Raw genomic sequence first — 18,097 nt, forward strand, 5'->3', positions numbered from 1 at the left:
GGTGAAGCAGAGAAGAAACACGTTGAAATGGAGCCCTTGGCCACACACAGGTTCAGCCACGGATTCAAGTTATTGGCCAAATCAGTGTTACTCATAGCTGAATGCCCATTCCCATAATGGATTCTAGCCTTCTGTTTGGAAGATTTTTTTTTAATGTTTACACCAATGGAGAAATTTACATTAAATACCAGTTAGAAGAGACAACTTTGATGCATTGGGAAAAGTGACTAGTCTGGGAGGACTTCCCCGGTGGTCCAGTGGCTAAGACTGCATGCTCCCAGTACAGGGGGCCCAGGTTCAATCCCTGGTCAGGGAACTAGATCCCATGGTCTGCAACTAAAAGATTCCACATACCACAGCAAAGATAGAAGATCCCCCGCGCCACAGCTAAGACCCAGAGTAGCCAAATACATACACACACACACACACACACACACACACACACACACACACACACACACATATATATACACACACAAAAGATTATTAGTCACATGTTTGTATGCATTTCAGCAAAGTAAATGATAATAAAAGTGAAAGCTATTTTTAAAAAATGACCATCTGTTGAGCATTTAGGGCATAAGATTAAGCACCTTCTGTACATTATTACATTTAATTCTCTCTCACCTCTTGAGGGCTTCCCTGGTGGTTCAGAGGTTAAAGCGTCTGCCTCCAATGTGGGAGACCCAGGTTCAATCCCTGGGTTGGGAAGATCCCCTGGAGAAGGAAATGGCAACCCACTCCAGTATTCTTGCCTGGAGAATCCCATGGACTCAGGAGCCTGGTGGGCAAAAGTGTTATTACTTACAATAAGAAGTAGAGGGAGTCTGAATAACTTGATTCAAGTCACACATATAGGAGGTATTAGACCTGGGATTTGCAGCCTGCCTAGTGGAGTCCAAGGCCAGTTGTTGTGTACTCTTCTAGTTTAATGAGCTGAGTGGACCTGGGGCAAGTGACTTGCCCTCTCTGAACCTAAAGTAGCCTTCCTCGCCTGTAAAGTTAGGAAGTTTATTGTTCTGTGTCCTCCAGGTCTATATTGGTTTCCTATTGCTACCAGTAAAAACCTACCATATATTTGATTGTACTTGTCCAGTCTCGTGTTCAACTCTTTGTGACCCCATGTTCCGCAGCATGCCATGCTTCCCTGTCCTTCACCATCTCCCAGAGTGTGCTCAAACTCAAGACATATATTTGGTATTAACAGCTTAAATGGCACATGTTTATTGCCTTACAGTTCTGTAGTTTGGAAGTCTGATACAGGTCCCGCTGAACTTCAGTTATGGTGAAGACAGGGCTGGATCCTTTTAGAGGCTCTGAGTATCTGGTCCTTTGGTTTTGCTAGCTTCTAAAGTCCACCTGCTCTCCTGGACTCAGGAGTCCTTCCTTGCATCCTCCCAACCTCTTGTCTCATCCTCACACCTCCTTTCTCTTTTGACTCCTGCTGCTTTACTTATAAGGGCCACTGTGATTAGACTGGGCCCACCCAGATTATCTAGGTTAATCCCTCCCATCTCCTGATCCTTCATGTAATCACACCTACAAGATCTCATTGCCAGGTATGGTGACATTCACAGGTTCTAGGGGTTAGAACTTGGACCTGCCTAGGGGACAATTATATGTCCTGTCACAAGCTCTGATTTTTTTTTAATAGGCGGAAGCGTCATAAAAGTCTGTGCCTGACACTTGTCGGATAGTGTAGAGTTCCTTCTAGTTGCCTCTGTACCCTGTCTACAAGCTGGAGCATCTCTTCTAGTAGGAGTAACTGTCAGTCCCAGATTGCAGTTCTGTATACCTCTTGTCACCGAGCATATTGTCCTACTTTCTGGACCCTTTTTTAAACTTCATTGCTGTGTTGATTGATCGTTTGTGTGGGACCACTCTCAGCATCATGCTTGCTTCCTGAAGTGTGTGTGCACACTTTGTGATTGATCGTTTGTGTGGGATCACTCTCAGCATCATGCTTGCTTCCTGAAGTGTGTGTGTCCGACTCTTTGCAATCCCATAGTCTTCTAGGCTCCTCTGTCCATGGGATTCTCCAGGCAAGAATACTGCAGTGGGTTGCCATTTCCTAAGCCAGGGGATCTTCCTGACTCAGAGATTGCACCCAAGCCTCTTACATCTCTTTCATTGGCAGGTGGATTCTTTACCATTGCACCACCTGGGAAGCCCTTCCTGAAGAAGGCATCCTTTCTTACAGTATCAAGCATTCTCTCTCCTTTTCAGTTAGCACGCCTTAGTTCTTTCATCCATGTCATTAATTCAAATACCAAGTTGGCCCAAATTCTGTAGAAGCTAATGACTACTAGCCAGATGGAAAGCTCTGCCACCATCAACATCTTAAATTTTTTAATGAGAATTATCGAAAGTGCTTCATCTCTTTACCTAAGATTTACTTTGCCCCTCCCCCTAAAAATAGCAAAATGTTCTCAGTGACTCTGTTTCAGCCTGTAATTGATCTATGAACTTCCTTGTAAACAGCAGGAAATAGAGCACTGTTTTCTGTTAGAAATATGGATCATGTGTTAACTTATAGGCAGAGCAGACAGTAGTCACATACCCTGAAGCCAGTGATATTTTTCCTATTTCTCAGAGATCATGAGAGAAATAGTGCTCAGTTATAAACTTCTGGTGATTCTTCTGTAACTGTTGCTAATAACTAAAATTCACATCTTTTATACTTGTATATGGTTTGCCTTTTGATCCATATGGTTAATATTAAGGAACTTTTCACTCATATCCAACTTTCAAGTTATATATCTTTTCAACATCTTTTATACTTTCTGTATGGTTTGCCTTTTGTTCCATATGGTTAATATTAAGGAACTTTTCACTCATATCCAACTTTCAAGTTATATATTTTTTCAAAACAATGCATTAGTCTTTTGAAATTGGCTTCATTATCTAATTGTTCCAAAAATTGTTTTCAGTCTCAGGATAGACATTTTAAATAAGACCCAAATAGAAAATTGAGAAGGAATCCATTGTTTGTTAAGCATTCACCAGGCAAACTGCTAAGCATTTCAGCCTGCTTATCGTTTAAAGCCAATTAGAAATAATCAGCCAAAAATACTTTTAAATGCAATCAGTATTCAACTATGTATTTAAGTGAATTTTTGAGCTTGTTTTTCACTTCTCTTGTATTTCGTTTTAAAAATATATTTATTATGTCTTGATTCTTTATTGAGCACAATTTAGTGTTTGGTAAAAACTAAAATAATAATAGTAACAACAGTAAAGCTTAAGATTTTCTCTGAAAAATAATACATTTAATTTTTATTCCTTACAAGAGAAGACAAAGTAGAATAAAATACTTTAAGATATTAAAGAATTGAGCTGTTCAAAGGGGGAAACAAATTGTCTTCCCACCTTCTCTACTGAGCATTCACAGAGCATAGTGATGACTTGTCCAGGAGTTTCAGGGAGCATGTTGGGGGAACCTATTAAACAACAGGGCTACCTCTCGGCTACCTTGCTCATCACCAGGTCTTCAGACTATTCTCCAGGGCACAAGAGATCGACGGAATCTGGTTTAACTATAAAATCTGTCATTGTCTTGTCTTCCCCAGGTAGCGCGGGCACCCCAGTCATGTTTAACAAGAATGGGGATGCCCCTGGACGTTACGACATCTTCCAGTATCAGACTACGAACACCTCCAACCCCGGCTACCGACTGATCGGACAGTGGACAGATGAACTGCAGCTCAACGTGAGTTTTGCTGGTCCCCCTTCCTTCGCTTGTGAAATGAGTGAGCAGGTTTTTAATATGCTCCATGAGGCAGATATGTTTATGAGTATCTGCAAGTGCACTTGCAGCTTGTTAAGAGCATCAGTAGGGACTGATAACCATATTAATACAACAGTGAGAGCATTGGTGATGATAGCGGTGATGGGCATGTGTGTGGAGTTCGCGCCTGACTGTGAACTGGGCAAATCTGTGAATCATCTCATTTAAACTGAGGCTCGAGTTGCTTAACCAACAAGGTACCAGCTAATACTTCAATACTTTCATGAGATCTTTCTCATGCTCAAATTGTTTTTCCTCCTTCCTCCCTCCCTTCCTTTATTTGCTCATTGATTTTTTTTTTCTTTTAATTCATTTTACTGAGTCACTTTGACTTACACTGAGGTTCTCTGGGTAATATCAGTGTTGGTTAATTTCCATAACCTCTCTTTCATTCTGTAAAGCATGACCTTGAGTGAGTAACCAGTTCTTTGTGCAAGGTTATGTCAGAGTCCACCAGGCACAGCCCATCAAGAACTCACTTGTAGTCAAACACAGTAAGGTTTATTTACCTCACTACATGGAAAACAGACCCCTGCCAGCACTTCTCTCCAGGGTGAGATTCGTTGAGTTGGGAATTCTAAGGAGGTTTTGGGAAGCAGGGACCAGTTTTGGGTTGGGCCATTCTTAGGAAGTACAGACCAATATAATGATTGGGTGTCGTGGTGATTTTGAACTAGGAGATGGGAGGATAAGAGCTGGGCAAGAGTGGTCACTAACAAAGAAACAGTCAGACCTCATGTGAACTGGAAAAGGGAGATGTCTAGATATTTTTTGTAGTGGCAGAGTGTCCTGTGTATCTAGTTTCACACATGATGGCTGAGTGGCCTTGCTTTGTCTTGTTTTCCTATAGTCATGGGGTGGCCTTGTCCGGTTAGCATTTTTATTCTTCCGAAGTTTGAAATATGCCTGCCTAGGTATTAACTGACAACTCTTCAGCCCCTTTTTTATTTATTTGTGTTTTAATTTCTTACTATTTTGGGTTCAACACTCAATAATGTGCTTCTAGTAATACTTATAATGCCCTATTTGAAATTAATGTTTAGTCTAAGTGAATATGCTTGTCTTCCTGCGGAATAACGAACACTTGGGCCAGGATCCTTCCACCCTAGCTGGGCCCAGTACAGCTCCTCTTTCTCCCCTCCTGGGATAGGATGTGAACTGTTCAGGTCCAAGCCTGGTGGCTGGGGTCCTGGAGCCTGAGGGCTGTGGCAGGGATGCTGTAGGGCCTCTTTTTCTGAGATGTGTCGACTGGGGGGTTGTACTTCAAGAAGTTCTACAGCAGATCCCTCGATGTGGCCTTGAGCTCACATATAATGTTCACCTGGGATGCTGTGGACAAGCACATTGGATTGGGATTATGAATCAGGTAGGGCTTCTTAGTTCCAGAGATATACTTTGAAATAGTAATATATATAATGCATGATTGTCTTAGGAGCCCTGTATTACTATGAGTTCCCCAGAGAAGCAACCAATAGGATAGTGCCGCAGGATAGGTCAGTTATAAATAGATACGTTGTAGAAAGTGGCTCACATTTATCATAAATGCTGAGAGGTCCAAAGATGTGCAATTGCCAAGCCAGAGATCCAGAAGACTCAATGGCTTAAGATCCAGTCTGAGTTCAAAGGCAGCAGAAGACTGATGTCCCAGATCAAAGATAGACAGAAAGAGGGTTCTCTCAGGCTCAGGCTTTCAGTTCTGTTCAGCTCTTCAACAGGTTGTTTAAGGCACACACACATTGGGGAGGACAATCTGCTTGAATCAATTAACAATTCAAATGTGCATCTCAGCCAGGAACACTCTCGCTGTGTGTAACCACATACCAGGGCACCCATAGCCATTCAGGCTGACACGTAAAATGAACCATTACAGGCTCTGTCCCAGGCAAGTCCTTCTAATGTCTCTTCCAAACCTGGAAATTATGCCTTTAGCCTTTACTGGTATAGATCTTAGGCACTTTGGAAACGATTGAGTATGGGGGTTTTGAGCATAAAACACAGACTAGACGTCTTGGGGCCCGTACCCCTTGGGTCATGGTTTTTAAAAGAGAGGATTGTGCGTGAGATGTGTTGGTCAAGCCATAATAGGCCATTTACCTCCTTTGCACATTGTCCCACCTGGTTCTGCTTATATCTGTTCAAGGGTGTTCTTTGGTTTGTATTTTAATACAAATTGTGTTTATCAGCCATTCAAGAAGCCTTTGTTTTTTTGTTGGTTGTTTTTTTTTTTTTTTTTTTTTGTATTTTTAAGTACCTGTCGTGCAATCAGCATTGTACAAGGCAGCGGGTGCATAATGGAAATCAAGACAAACATAGTTCTTGTTTGTACATAATTGAAGATCTTGAAGAGCATTACGTGGTAAACAAGAGATATGACTGTGATAATTCCAAAGTGTGGTAAGAGGCATGGCAGGAAAAAGAATGAGAGGTGAAGAGAGGCCTTGCAGATGAGGAGCAGACGACGGGGAGAGAATGAGTGATCCACGAAGCAGGTCAGAAGTAGACACAGCAATGGTGTAGCTAAGGGAGAGGATGGGGAGGAGGGATGAGAGAAGTTAGGGCAGTAGGTAAGAGCCAGAGCCGTCCCTTGTAGACCGTGATAAATATTTTAAAGATTCTACTCTGAGTGCATTTAAAAACCATGACAAAATATTTAAAAAAGGAGTGGCTGGCTCAGAATTAGGAATAAAATATTGCTTTGTCTACTGAGAAGGTGTTGAATAGTAAAGGGCCAGCATGGGAGTAGAAAGACTAATGAAGACTACACTGCAGTTGTGGAGCTAAAGTAGGGTGGCTTAGTGAAGGGGTTCTCTACTTCCGTGTGCAGCGGAAACCATTTGGAGGGCTTGTAGAAACACATCTGCTGGGCCCAGTCCCAGGGATTCTGATTCAGGACATCTGGGAGTGCAAGGAGGCCCAAATATTTGTCTTTGGAAGGAGTACCTGTGCTGTGCTGATAGTACTTGGAGAACCACTGGCTTACAGAATGTGGTACTAGCAGAGATACATGAAATGAGTGGAAACATTTATATGTGTACTATATATATATGCATATACAGCTGTAATTGCATATATATATATATATATATATATATATCTTACAGGAAGAATAACAATTGGGATTTAGTACTGGAGGTAAAGGAAGAGTAATACTGGGATTGGAGAAAAATAATTGAGAGTGAATCCCAGGTTTATAGCTTGAAGAACCCTGTGGGTGCTCTAACAAGAGAGTAGGGAGACAGCTTGGAACAGGAGGGGAAAATTGAGAACCCTGATTGAGTCTTTCCAATTCCATGAGGACCAAAATGAAATGACTATAAGTCTGAAGCTCAGAAAAGAGTTTTGGGCTATAGTTATTTAAAAAAAAAAATAGCAAGTTGTTAACCTATAAATGGCCTTGAAATGCATTAGAGAAAGAGAGAAAATGTAATAGCAGAGAACCCAAGGCCTTGAAAACCTCATAGGAAGTGTCACAATTCCAATCCAACTACTCCAAATAACACCCAAATTAAAAGAGTCTGTCTCATTTGCCTGGAAAGTTGGGCCAAGCTGTATTCTTTGAATTTTTATTTTTGTTTATGGATGCTAGACAGGCATATATGCTTGATTTAGCACTAAATAGGAACAGCTTTGATTCTTCCTTGTCATGCTGAGAGGTTGTGGTAGGAAGAGCAGACAGGACCACGATTCCTCAGCTGAACCCAGTGAGTGATGCTTGCTATAGCATGCACCTTAAAATTATGAATGGCTGAGCCAGTGGCAGGACTGTTTTTAGACCCCCTGAAAGGCTGAGTTAATTCAGAGGGTGACCACTGAGATAACTGGCCTTGCAAAGAGGTTACCCTGTTGATGTCTTTTATAGACTGCTTAAGATACTGTAAAATCTAATTGGAATCACGAAGAAAATACTTACATGCAGTCCCCAGAGGGTACTCCACCCATCTCAACTGGAGACCCAGGCCGCAGCTGCTAGTCTGTCCAGTGGTGCATGCCCTGTCCATCCAGGGTCATCCTGCTCACGATGTTACTTCTGCTCTAATTATTCTGATTCACCTCCAAGTTTTGTGAGAGTGGACTTTCCGCAAACTTAGTTTGGTAGGTTTTCTTGCTCCTAGTCAATGAGATAAAACAAGTATTTTAAGTAACATGTATGCTTATCATTTAGAAAGACTATGGAGTACTGTTTCAGCCCCCAGTGAGATCATCTCAAGGAAATGGAGTTTTCAGGACAGCTTTCTCTGTGGTCAGTAATTGCAAATACATTTCTTAGCTAGAAGGTGAACGTTTTAAGGTCTCATGATCCCAGGGTTATAGACCAGACTGCTTGGAATTCTGTATCCGATCCTCTGGAATTTCGGTGTCTGAGAGCGCCCAGTCTGTTACAGAATGCGACCCTGAGTCCTCACTGCTGGAGTAATAGCTCTAGGCCCTGCTTCTTTTTGGGCCAACAGATGACTGCAGGATTTGCTATTTGAATGTTTCTTCTCCAACTGGCATCCCACTCCAGTACTCTTACCTGGAAAATTCCATGGACTGAGGTGCCTGGTAGGCTACAGTCCATGGGGTCGCAAAGAGTCAGACACAACTGAGCGACTTCACTTTCACTTTCCCCAACAAGAGTTCATCAGAAGGAAGTCATTAGGAAGAAAGCCATTCATTCTCCCACTTGCCACCCCTACAGAAAGAACTCTGCTTTTTGCCTCAGGTTTGTGTAGTACCATGCAGAGGTTCTGGAAAATGTTATTCCTGGCAGAGAAACAGGCAAGGGAATAATGCAGTAAATATCCATTGCTTACCTGCAGGGTGTCAGGAAGGATGGAACTACTGGAGATGTTGGGAGAAACAAGGGGACATGTCCCTGCGCTTGGAGTTCCCAGGATAGGATCAGGGCTCTGTAATAGATATACTCCATCTCAGGGTTCATTTTATTTATTTCCACTTTAAATATATATACCCATATATATATATTTATATATGTATTTAATATAAATTAAATATATTTAGATAAATTTATTTATTTTATATTAAATAAAATATATATTAATTTTAATTGGAGGATAATTGCTTTCCAACTTTGTGTTGGCTTCTGTCATACATCAACATGAATCAGCCATAGGTATACGTATGTCCCCTCCATGCTAAACCTCCATCGCATCTCCCACTGCATCCCACCCCTCTAGGGAGGCACAGAGCACTAGGCTTGCGCTCCCTGTGTCGTTCTGCAACATTTACAGGGTTTAGATAGGCGCTGATTTAAGACACTGACATGTATTTGAACTGGAATTTGAAGGATAAGTCATAGTTCCCAAGATGGAGATGAAAAAAGTGTGTTAGAATGAATAATGCAATACTATGTAGAAACTAGGATGGAAATACGTTGGGGAGAAGGGCATAATATGAAAGGTAGAGAGTTATAAAAGCTATACATTTATGATGTGAATAAGCTCCACATATATTTTGCATTTTAGAAACAAAATTTCTGTCATCTTTTGGTTATTTACAGTTAGTAGGACATTTAGATATGCCTACAATGTAAATTTTTCTAATTTACTGAAATTCTTTAAAATCCAAAAATGTTAGTTTTTTTTTTTTTAGGAACTACCCTTAATAGGCAACTTCCTACAGTGAACTGCACACACTCTTAAATGGAAGACTGAGTAAATATCACTTAACCTTTACTGGCTCCTTAGTCGTCAGTCATTCTACAGGGCAGTCCACCTTTATAATCTTCTGAGCCGTGTGGGGGCTTTTTAAGAAATTTGTTCCCTATTAAATTTACTTTCTAACTAGGGACTGAAATCTCCTAAAAGATAGAATCCATGTTTTAATTATTTTTTTGTACAATTACTAGCGTACTACCTGACACTCACCAAGCATTTGTGTTTGTTACTGTTGTTAATATATAAAACCGTGGTAAGATTAATATGATCTCTTTAATGGTAGAAATTTTCTGCGACAAGCAGCCACACTTCTTCCCTCTGGGAAGAGCACCCAAGCTTCCTCTTCAGTCATGTGGTCTGCCTTGCACAGTTCCTAAATCCAGAGGCAAGACTGGATTTAGCCTAAACCCATCACCCATGTTCATAGTGATGATGGGCAGTAAACTGTCCAGTTAGGATGAACCACTGGATGCCTATCAGCCAATCTGAGACTCTACCGCCTCTTAGAGGAAGCGGATGTGCCTCTCAGGAGCCACAGGCAGACCTTTGGAGGCCGCAGAGCAGGAGCTCCAAGGAAAAGGAGGCAGAGCTTAGAGCACCTAGGCTGGAGGCGACACCGTTTGAGCCCTAGGAAACCTTTGCGTGCATGCTAAGTCGCTTCAGTCACACCAACTCTTTGTGACCCAATGGACTGTATCCTGCCAGGCTCCTCTGTCCATGGGATTCTCCAGGCAAGAGTACTGGAGTGGGTTGTCATGCCCTCCTCCAGGGGATCTTTCCAACCCAGTGATCAAATCTGCATCTGTTATGTCTCTTAGGTCTCCTGCATTGGCAGGCAGGTTCTTTACTGCCACTCGGGAAGCCCTGGAAGCCATTTATAGTGCTCTCTGAATTGTTCCCTTATTAGTAACTGAAGGAAACTTAAGTGTCTTACTTTCTACTTACAACTATTTTACAACAGCAATTAAAAAAAAAAAAAAAAGTTTTTGTTTTAATCCACCCAAACTGGGGTAAATAAAATGTCAGTCTACACTTATTAAGCAGAATTTTTAAAATTTCATTAAACTGAGGTGATTAAAAATTAATTTTAAAAGTTGTAATTTTGTTAAATGTTTGAATCTTTCACCCCAGTTAGAATTTTGTCTTTCACTGGCATTTAAAGACAAAAAGTATGGTTGATTGCGGCAATCACTGTTTAATCAAATTATCTCTTCCCAAATCAATACTTACTTATACTGCCTATAAAACTCCTAATCACTCTATTGTTTCATAATTGCAGCAGTAAAAATGTTTTAGAAGTCTAATCATGCTTATAATTTACAAAGTATTACATGAGATATGGGGTAATGGATAGCCATAATCAAAGTAATGTTGCCAAAGAGAAAAATATGTAAGTTGTCAAAATCTAGTACTTCTTTAACTTCAGTTTAAAGGCTGTTTTTATGAAATTACTCCACTGATCATCATAATGAATGACTCATATAATGTATAGTTTTGTTATTAGTAACCAGGCCTACAGGCTTTGTAGCTGATCTGATTAAATGGGAACTGAGTCTTCGCTCCACCAGTTATGATCTGTAGAGGATTACAGTAATACCAATTTCATAAGGTTATTGCTAGAATTAAATGTAGTAATCTATGTAAAAAACTTAAAACAGTGCCTGGCACACAGTAAATATTCAACAAATGTTAGCTGTAATAGCAAAAGTAATAATAATTTAATATCTTTAGTTTATCACATACCTGTTGAAAATGTCAGTTTCCAGTGCTCCACTGTATTTTGTTTTCTTTATCCCCCTGCACCTAGTGTGATGCTTATAAAATGATTGTTCAGTATGAAATAGATGAGTGGATAACCGGACAAGCAGTTGGGTTACATTATAAATTACATAGGAATAAGGGTGTCATTTTTTTATTTAGAATCCCCAGTGCCTATTAAATGAATGGCTGAGAAGATGTACCCAGGAATCTACTGCAGTCAGCAATTCTGTACAATTCAGGGATCCACTTAAGACCTTGGTTCACCAGACAGGTTTCTTAAGAATTGTATATGTGGTCTGTAAGCCAGTTCACATTGTACATATGGATTCTTTCAGTCTCTGAATGATAGGGGGTGGGGGGTGGGGAGGATGAAAAGAAATGAAGGAATTGGTTTTAATTTTTTCCAATTGATTTTTTTTAATTTTTTTTAATTTTACTTTATGATACTGTATTGGCTTTGCCATACATTGACATGAATCCGCCACAGGTGTACATGAGTTCCCAATCCTGAACCCCCCTCCTACCTCCCACCCCATATCATCTCTCTGGATCATCCCCGTGCACCAGCCCCAAGCATCCTGTATCCTGTATCGAACATAGACTGGTGATTCGTTTCTTACCATGATAGTATACATGTTTCAGTGCCATTCTCCCAAATCATCAAGTCCGTTCTATACAATTGAGTTTTCATTTCAGAAACCTACCTGTGGCTATTTGAGAACACAGGGTGGGATAACTGTTCTTGAGAGATTGTGTCAGAGTGTGAATGGCTACATTTGTGTTAGTGAAAGTGAATTGATGATCACACCACTGAAACTGGTTCCACCCGCCACCTACCTATCTAGCTTTTAATGTCTCGTTGGAGGAAGAGTCAAACAGCAAAGGATTTAGGATCGTGGCTCTAATGGCTGGGCCCAGATCCTTGGTCTGTGAACCAGGACAAGAATGGCCTCTCTGACAAAATGGCATTTACCCTGACCCTGGAGGGCCAAGGGTTATTTCCATGTGTCAATATCTCTGAATCTGTGGTATTTTACACAGGACATGTGCAAACCCAGTACAGTAGTACTGCTTTCCAGTTGAGATGCAACCTGAGACTAGAGATCCCAAACTGAATACAAAGAGCAGGAGTGTTTAAAAACTTAATTCCTTGCTAATATTTTACGAATCAAGAAATTTTGCAAGGATAACTTTATTTTCGGCTTTTCTTTTCAAAATCAGATCAGGCAGTAATATGCCTTTATTCCATGCTATAATAGCTAATTGGATCTCAGCAAAGGCTTCCCACTTCTCTGTGTTTCCACAGACCCCACTCTCCCCCATTGCCTGATACCCCTCCCCCGATCTCTGCTCCCTCACCTATTTCCTTATGCCCATTGGCATCTCATTTCATTCACTAAATCTAGATGTCGAGTAGATTTCAACTTGGTTTCCACATATACTTGACTTTTTATAAATGATCTCTAGGAATTGTTTTTCAAAAGTCAACAATAATATACTAATAGCGTCAGTGACTCAAAACAGCCATAATAATGTAACAGCTTTTTTGAAAAAATGGTCAGTAAATACAGCCTTCTAAAGAGAACTGCTTTAATGAAGACAGTGCCTTTGTTTGGAGACATATATTTGTGCAAATTCTGAAATACCGAAAATGAAAGAAACAGAGATCACCCTTTGTCATAAGCATTTCTTCTTGTAACCAATGGTGTATAATTGTGTTCTGTCTATGAATGTCTAGAAGATGCATAGTATTTATAATTATCAATATATTTTCATAAGCATGTGCATTACAGAAGCTTGAACCCCCATTATTTCTTGTTTGCATTGTAGGCGTTTCAGCACATCACTTTTGTTTATTAATGTACAACTATGTTCTGTGGGGAAATTGTTGAATTTCATTACTTACTGTGTTTTGAGTTCAGGCAAAATACATTTGAAAGAAGAAGTAATAAGGATGAGTTTGGAGAGCTCAGATATTATAACAGGGATTCTCACTTGCTAGTGCCAATCCAAAATTAGAAAAGGGAAAAGATGAGCTTGTGTACCCGCTAACCATTTGCTCTGGGAAGCCAAAAATCAAAGGGTGACATGATGATGTTAAAATGGAAATGTAGGGATTAGATTAGAAATGTTTTCAACATGCTGTGAGATAGTCTTATAAAGTGGGATAGCATCAGAAAGCCCAAGTTTGAGTCCTACATTCTCAGCTACTTGTGGCTAAAGCAAATCATATGCTATCCTTGAACTCCAGCCCCTTGTATATTTAAAATCTAATCAAGCCAAGCAAAACAGCTACTTCACAAGGACACTTTGAAAATGAATTGCTGTAATCTTCCTGATATAAGTAAGCATATGGGATTCATGGTCATACTTCTTGTCATATTTCTTGCAGCTGCAAATAATTACCAGAAACTTGGCTGCATAAAACACCACACCTTTCTTTTCTTATAGTTCTGAAGGTCACAGGTCCCATAGGGATCCCACTGGGCTAATATCCAGGTGTCAACAGAGTCGTTTCTGGATACTCTAGGAGAGAATACGCGTCCTGCTCGTTCTGGTCCTTGACGGTATTTAGTTCTTTTTGGTTGTGGGACCGAGATCTCTGTTTCTTTGATGTCAGCCATGGGTTGACCCTAGCTTCTTGAGGCCACCTTGATGCATTGGCTGGTATCCATTTCTCCATCTTCCAAGCTGGCAGTGGTAGTTTGAGTCCCTCTCATGCTTCCACTGCTTCCTGCCTCCTCTCTATAGTTGTATCTCCCACTGACTCTTCTGCCTTCCTCCTCTACTCCAGGGGCCAATGTGATTATCCTTGGCTCATTCAGATAGTCCAGAATAATCTTCTTATTTTTAGTCTGTAGTCTGTTCCATGTGCAAAGTCTCTTTTGCTGTAACATATTGATAAATTAAGAAATTAAGATATGGAAATCTTTGTCGGGGAGAGAGGTAAAGGGGGCAGATTATTTTGCCTAAGTACTGTTCTTTACTACCTAACTTTGTTTTTCTATGAAATCTGTAAAATCCATATTGTCGTTCAGCCACTAAGTCATGTCCAACTCTTTGTGATCCCCATGGAGTGCAGCATACCAGGCTTCCCTGCCCCTCACTGTCTCCCAAAATTTGCTCATATTCATGTTCATTGAGTCGGTAATGCCATCCAGCCATCACTGCTGCCCCTTCTCCTTTTGCCTTTAATCTTTTGCAGCATTGGAGTCTTGTCCAGTGAATCAGATCTTTGCAACACATTTTCATTATTCTTTTTTTATTTTTATTGTCTTTAATTTCAATATACCTCTATCATTGTCATATTTAAATTAAATATTTTTGTGCAGTGAAATGTTACTTTATAATTACAGTCATTAAAAATGTTGCCTGTATTCCCCATGTTATAAATGTATTGTTAAGCCTATCTAAAATAGATAATGTAGTTGTGTAAACAGATGAGATTTGTATGAGATTTTCTTAAGCATATTTAGTATCTATCTTGACTTCCTTGGTGGCTCAGATAGTAAAAAAGATCTGTCTGCAGTGCAGGAGACCAGTATTCTATACCTGGATTGGGAAGATCTCCTGGAGAAGGGAATGGCAACCCTCCCCAGTATTCTTGCCTGGAAAATTCCATGGTCAGAGGAGTCTGGCATGCTACAGTCCACGGGGTTGCAAAGAGTAGGACACGACTGAGCTACTAACACGTAGTATCTAATTGAGCTAATCTGTTTGATAAAAGTTCTAATCATAGACCTAGAAAAGCCTAGAGAAGAACCCTGAATTAAGAACCCTAAATTAATGATAAGCAGATATAATCCGTCTCAAGTGAGGAGTCAGGATTGAAGAGGAACAAAAGAGTAAACAACACCATAGGAGGCTTAGCTAAACCTCCAGCCTTGTCCTAGTTCAGCCTCCACAATCCTCAGCATTTTGCTTTCATTGCATTATTTCTCTAAATGACAAAGCAGAAATGCAGAGAAGGAGAATAGATTGGCAGTTCTATAAAACTGAAACAGTTAAACATAAAATTGCTGTATGAACTAGAAATTCCACTCTTGGATGTATAACTTGTTCTGACCTTCACTGGTCTGTATTAAAGGTCAGGGAACAGTAGAACATCATAGTAAATAGCCTGGAATTTGGAAGCTGTTGACTGCTGACTCCCTGACATGGCTACCAAAGTTGTCTATTGATAATGCAAAGTTGAGTTTGTAGTTTATTCAGTAAGGGGGCCACCATCTTCAAAGTCTTGATAGAGTCTCAGGAGAGGGAGGTCAAGTGCAGATACTTTTGAAATTTGGGGTCTGGAATAAGGCACTTCTTTCATTGGGGGAAGTTTGATCAGAATTGGGCAAAGTCCAAGATATTTTAGTTTTGTATTAGATCCAGCGAGGAGGGTTTTAAAGCAAGCCTTTTAGTGTAAACTCTTGTTTGATGAGAGAATATATCCCAATTGAGTGATAATTGGTCCTGAAAATGAGCTATTTACCCTGATGGAAATTTTGGAGTAATATATGGATGGATTTTCAGGAAATTCCTAAAACAAACCTTAAAAAATACATATTTGTAACTTTTATCGTCCTGAATAAGAATTTCTTAGTTTGTAAAATCGCATTAGCATAGACAGTTTTACTTTCCTTGATTCTTTTAAGCTGGGTAGTTACAGGCAATCTGCTCTGAGGAGGTAGACAGAGTTAGAATCCTTTAGTCTCTGATAAACCATCTGCGTTCAGAGCCACCCTAGATGGAGGTCTGGGACGCATTGTGGTGGGCTACTTGGTGGCATCATTTTCCCCCACCATCAAGGTTCATTCTTGTTCCAAAGTCTTGAGCCATAATGAAAAGTGAAACTTCTCTCCCTTTTCTACTGTCCCCCACCCTTCAGAACCAAAATAGCACAACCACTGAGCACATGTCATCCTAAACTACTCCAGTTACTTAAGCAAGCCAACCCCATAATCGATGCTATTACAGCCTTCCCATTTACATTACATTGTCTGTTGTAAGTAGAGGCCTTCACCTAAGAGAATTCATTTTTCTGGTTACTGCACCTGGAAGGCCCCCATCCCCAGTGTTCCCAGGTGAGCCCTGCCATTCCTAGGGATGTTTTGCTCATGCCATCTTTAAATATCCTGAATTTGATAGGATCCTGTCTACAGACAACTTCTCCAGAAGATTCTTGAGAGTAGTAAACAATCCCCTAAAATCTAAATAAGCAGCATCCCCCGCCCAACCACCCCCCCATCCCCACCCCCTGCCCAGCCTTCAGTTGGACAAATTCATAAATGTGTTTCCCATGCCTGGAAACAGGATCTGGCTGGTCTTTACACAGCTGCACAGCCAGTTTCCCATTGTTGAGAATAAAAGTGGCTTCAGTGAACTTCTGACCCCAAAATTTACCCTCTCTCGTTTGATTGATTATGGAGCCCAAAGAGAAATCTCTGTCCTTGGAAAATGGGGTGAGGGGAGCCTAGGAAGAAGTAGTTGTCTCACTACACCCTTTGTCTCATGTCTCAGAATCATCTTACCCGCTATTCAGACAAGCTCTCTGGTCAATAAGTGCTCATTCCTTACAACCTCCTGAACAAACAGTCATCCACTCATCGATGTAGGGGGTGTTTTCATTTCCCTACTTAACAGTCCTTTTAGCTATGACAGTGAAGAAGAAATAACAAGCAGAGAGCAAGAAAGACAGAAAAGATGCAGTGGGAAAATACCAAGAAGGCAAAACTTCTCATAAATAACAAAGGCATTCTTGATTTATCATGTGGCAGTAGTATAACAGAGCCTTCACAGTAACTGAATGGGACACGAAGGTCTTTATCTTAGCAGGGAACATGATGTCTTCCATTTGAAATCACACCGTGGAAGCGAGCTTTAACACGTGATGGATATGCATGGGAAAGGTAAGTGGTTCTTTGAAATTGCCCTGAAATCATTTATGCTCCAACAAGAAGCTAGCTGGCACCGAAGTTGGTAAATAGTCAGTTGCCTGATTTGTGTGTATATTTCCTGATTGTTAATTTTTTTTCTATTAAAAGTATAGATCACCTCAACTATAAATGCCAGTTTACAGGATTCAGTCAAGAGCGCCAGATTACAATAACAGGAGTCTGGCAAGAAGGGGTGGAACCAGTAGCTCTTCTCTCTCATCACTGTTATTGTTACACAAATGAGTGTCATCCCACTTGATGGGACTGTCTGCAGAAGACTAACTGATCTGCTTTGTAGCCATTAGCTTGCATCTTATAGTGAAACTATTGAAGATTCCCTGAAAGCCTCGCAAATTTTCACCATCAAGCATCTTACTAGGAATAACCAATATTATGAGCATTTTGATAATGGACTATTCAGGATTTAGGGAATGTCTGTTGTTGTTTCTTTCAATTGGTCCCGACTTTAAATTTCACCAGGGGATTCCCTGGTGGTCCAGGCAGTAAAGTGTCTGCCTGCAGTGCGGGAGCCCCGGGTTCTATTCCTAGGTTGGGAAGATCCCCTGGAGAAGGAAATGGCAACCCACTCCAGTACTCGTGCCTAGAAAACTCCATGGATAGAGGAACCTGGTAGGCTACAGTCCATGGGGTCTCAAAGAGTTGGACAAAACTAAGCGACTTCACTTTCTCTTCTTTCTTTTGACTTTAAAATTGTCATTAGAGATAAGTAGAGCTAAAGTGGCTGAAAGGGTTATTTGTAAGCAGAAAATACTAGGGCTTCTATGTGTGACCTTTCTAGAGTCATACCTGCTTTCTCTGCCTTAGTTTTCCTTTCTAAAAAATGGAGAGGAGTTTAGTAGGTTAATGTTAACAGATATCTGCTGACATAGGTCATCTCTGAAGAGGTGGTATGACACAGTGTTAAAACACAAGGGTTGGGGAAGCAGGCTGCCTCTTTTTCAGTCCCAAGC

At 40.6% G+C, this 18,097-nt stretch overlaps 1 protein-coding gene across 1 annotated transcript in view; it reads left to right on the plus strand.

Annotated features, from left to right (window-relative positions):
- The window catches only part of GRM7 (glutamate metabotropic receptor 7), an 884,992-nt gene that overhangs the window by 630,665 nt on the left and 236,230 nt on the right, over positions 1-18,097 (plus strand). The window contains exon 7 of the mRNA XM_052637554.1: positions 3,570-3,709. Within this exon, the coding sequence (XP_052493514.1) occupies positions 3,570-3,709 (140 nt within the window). The remainder of the gene's footprint in view (positions 1-3,569; positions 3,710-18,097) is intronic.

The sequence above is a fragment of the Budorcas taxicolor genome, chromosome 1 (assembly GCF_023091745.1).
Source record: "Budorcas taxicolor isolate Tak-1 chromosome 1, Takin1.1, whole genome shotgun sequence".
NCBI lineage: Eukaryota > Metazoa > Chordata > Mammalia > Artiodactyla > Bovidae > Budorcas > Budorcas taxicolor.